The 1,740-nt window shown below is 70.9% G+C and overlaps 1 protein-coding gene across 1 annotated transcript in view; it reads right to left on the bottom strand.

The window, feature by feature from the left end:
• Positions 1-1,229: 1,229 nt before the first annotated feature.
• EMIHUDRAFT_253776 (hypothetical protein) overlaps positions 1,230-1,740 on the bottom strand; it is a gene marked incomplete at both ends in the record, with an annotated part of 2,279 nt that continues 1,768 nt past the window's right edge. The window contains one exon of the mRNA XM_005782565.1: positions 1,230-1,706. Within this exon, the coding sequence (XP_005782622.1) occupies positions 1,230-1,706 (477 nt within the window). The remainder of the gene's footprint in view (positions 1,707-1,740) is intronic.

The raw sequence follows: 1,740 nt of genomic DNA, 5'->3' as shown, positions 1-1,740 counted from the left end.
CGGCTGGCGGCTGCTCTTTCGCGAGCGCGCGAAGCTCAGCGGCTGGCGCTCGCTCTGCCCTCTGCTCGACGCCTCGCTCGCCACAGTCGCCGCGGGCGCCGAGGGCTGGCAAGAAACCCTTTCCAACCAGCTCCTGCGCCTCTGGGAGGCGAGCGCGCGCGTGTCTCCGGCCGAGGGCCGTCACTTCTTCTTCTCGAGCGCCGCGTGCTTGCAGGCCGAGGGCCGTGAGGAGGCCAGGCGGTGGCGGGCTCGCCTCGCCGCGCTCCTCGCCGGCGGCGCGGGCGGAGCCTCGACGGTGGGCCCCGCCCGGCTGATGCCTCTTTGCGAGTGGGCGCGAGGCCTGGCAGCGGAGCTGGACTCCTTCTACGACCGCTCGTGCGTCGACGTCTGGCCGCACCTCTGGGCGCAGCGCATCGCCGCCATCCTCCGCGGCCGCTCCGCGCTCGAGCTCCTCGCCTCTGCCGTCGAGGGCGGCGCGAGCGGGCCGCTCTCCCCATGCGGCTCCTCGCCCCGAGCGGTGGCGCTCAGCCTGGTTGCGCGCCCGCCGGGCGACAGGAGGGGCAGCGTGCGCGTGCGGATCGTCGCTTGCCCGTCTGACGGCGCCGTTGCGGCGGCGAGGCTGGCGGCGGGGTGGCGCGCAGCGGGGCTGCCGCGCGCTCTGGAGGCCATCGACTCGAGCCTGCAGAGCCTGCTCATGGAGGGCTTCAACCTCTCTCTGCCTCCGTCGCTGCGGCCCCACGGCATACCCCGGGAGCACTGCTGGTGGTTCATTCCTCCGCCGTTCGGGAGGCACGCGCAAGGCTGCTAGGAGGCGCTGGTGCCTGGTGCCGCGGCCCCGCCGCCCGCATGCCTGCGCGTCACGCATCCCGCACGCATCCCTCACTGCGACGGCTGGGACTGCCGAGGTATGTGACATGTATGCGACACGCGTGCCACACTCGTGGCGGCGCGGGCAGTGCGTGGATGCCCGATCGGAAGGGCCGGGAAGTCCTGTGCTGTGTGTGGCATCTGTGAGTTTTGAAGGCTGGGGGAAGACTAGCTCGGGGTCCGGGGAGAAGAGGCGAGGGGATTGATCATTGAAAATTGGGCGCAAGTTTCTCTCTACACTTTACGAGAGCCGTGCGACGAGTACAAACGCGAATACCGACTAGCACAGCCGACACCGAAAACGTCAGCAAATCTCTCAGATCACAGATGTGTATGTGAGACTTTGTTGTGTGTCTCCTTCCTCACGCGGCACCCCCCGCAAGACCCTGCTCCTCCCTGCTCAGCGCCACGAGCCACGTCGGCACCGCCGCGGCTGGCAGCCGCGCGCCTCCCCGCCGCGCGCCCTCCTCGAGCAGCGCGACCAGCGCCGCCGCACTCGTCGCGCGCGGAGAGAGGTCCGGAAGCGCGCCGCCCTCTCCGGCGCGGATCTCGTCGCGGAAGAGCTGCTGCAGCGCCGCCGCCTGCTCCAGCCGCAGCGACTCCTGCAGCATGCCAAACGCGCTCCAAGCAAGCGGCCCCCCCTCGCACTGCGCGACGAACGCGCCGACCAGCGCCTCGTACTCGCGCTGCGCGGCGACGAACCGCTCGCGCTTTGGCGAGGACGCGTCGTTCGCGGCCGAGAGGAAAGCGCAGTACTCGCGGGTCAGCCGCGAGCGGAGCTGCCGGTTGTAGGAGCGGGCGCGGTCCCCGTTTTGGAAGACGGCCCGGCGGCGGGTCGCCTCGACCCTCGTGTCAAAGGACTGCAGCACCTGT

This window comes from Emiliania huxleyi (assembly GCF_000372725.1).
Source record: "Emiliania huxleyi CCMP1516 chromosome Unknown EMIHUscaffold_1891, whole genome shotgun sequence".
In the NCBI taxonomy this organism is placed as follows: domain Eukaryota; phylum Haptophyta; order Isochrysidales; family Noelaerhabdaceae; genus Emiliania; species Emiliania huxleyi.
This window is presented reverse-complemented; position numbering and strand designations above follow the sequence as displayed.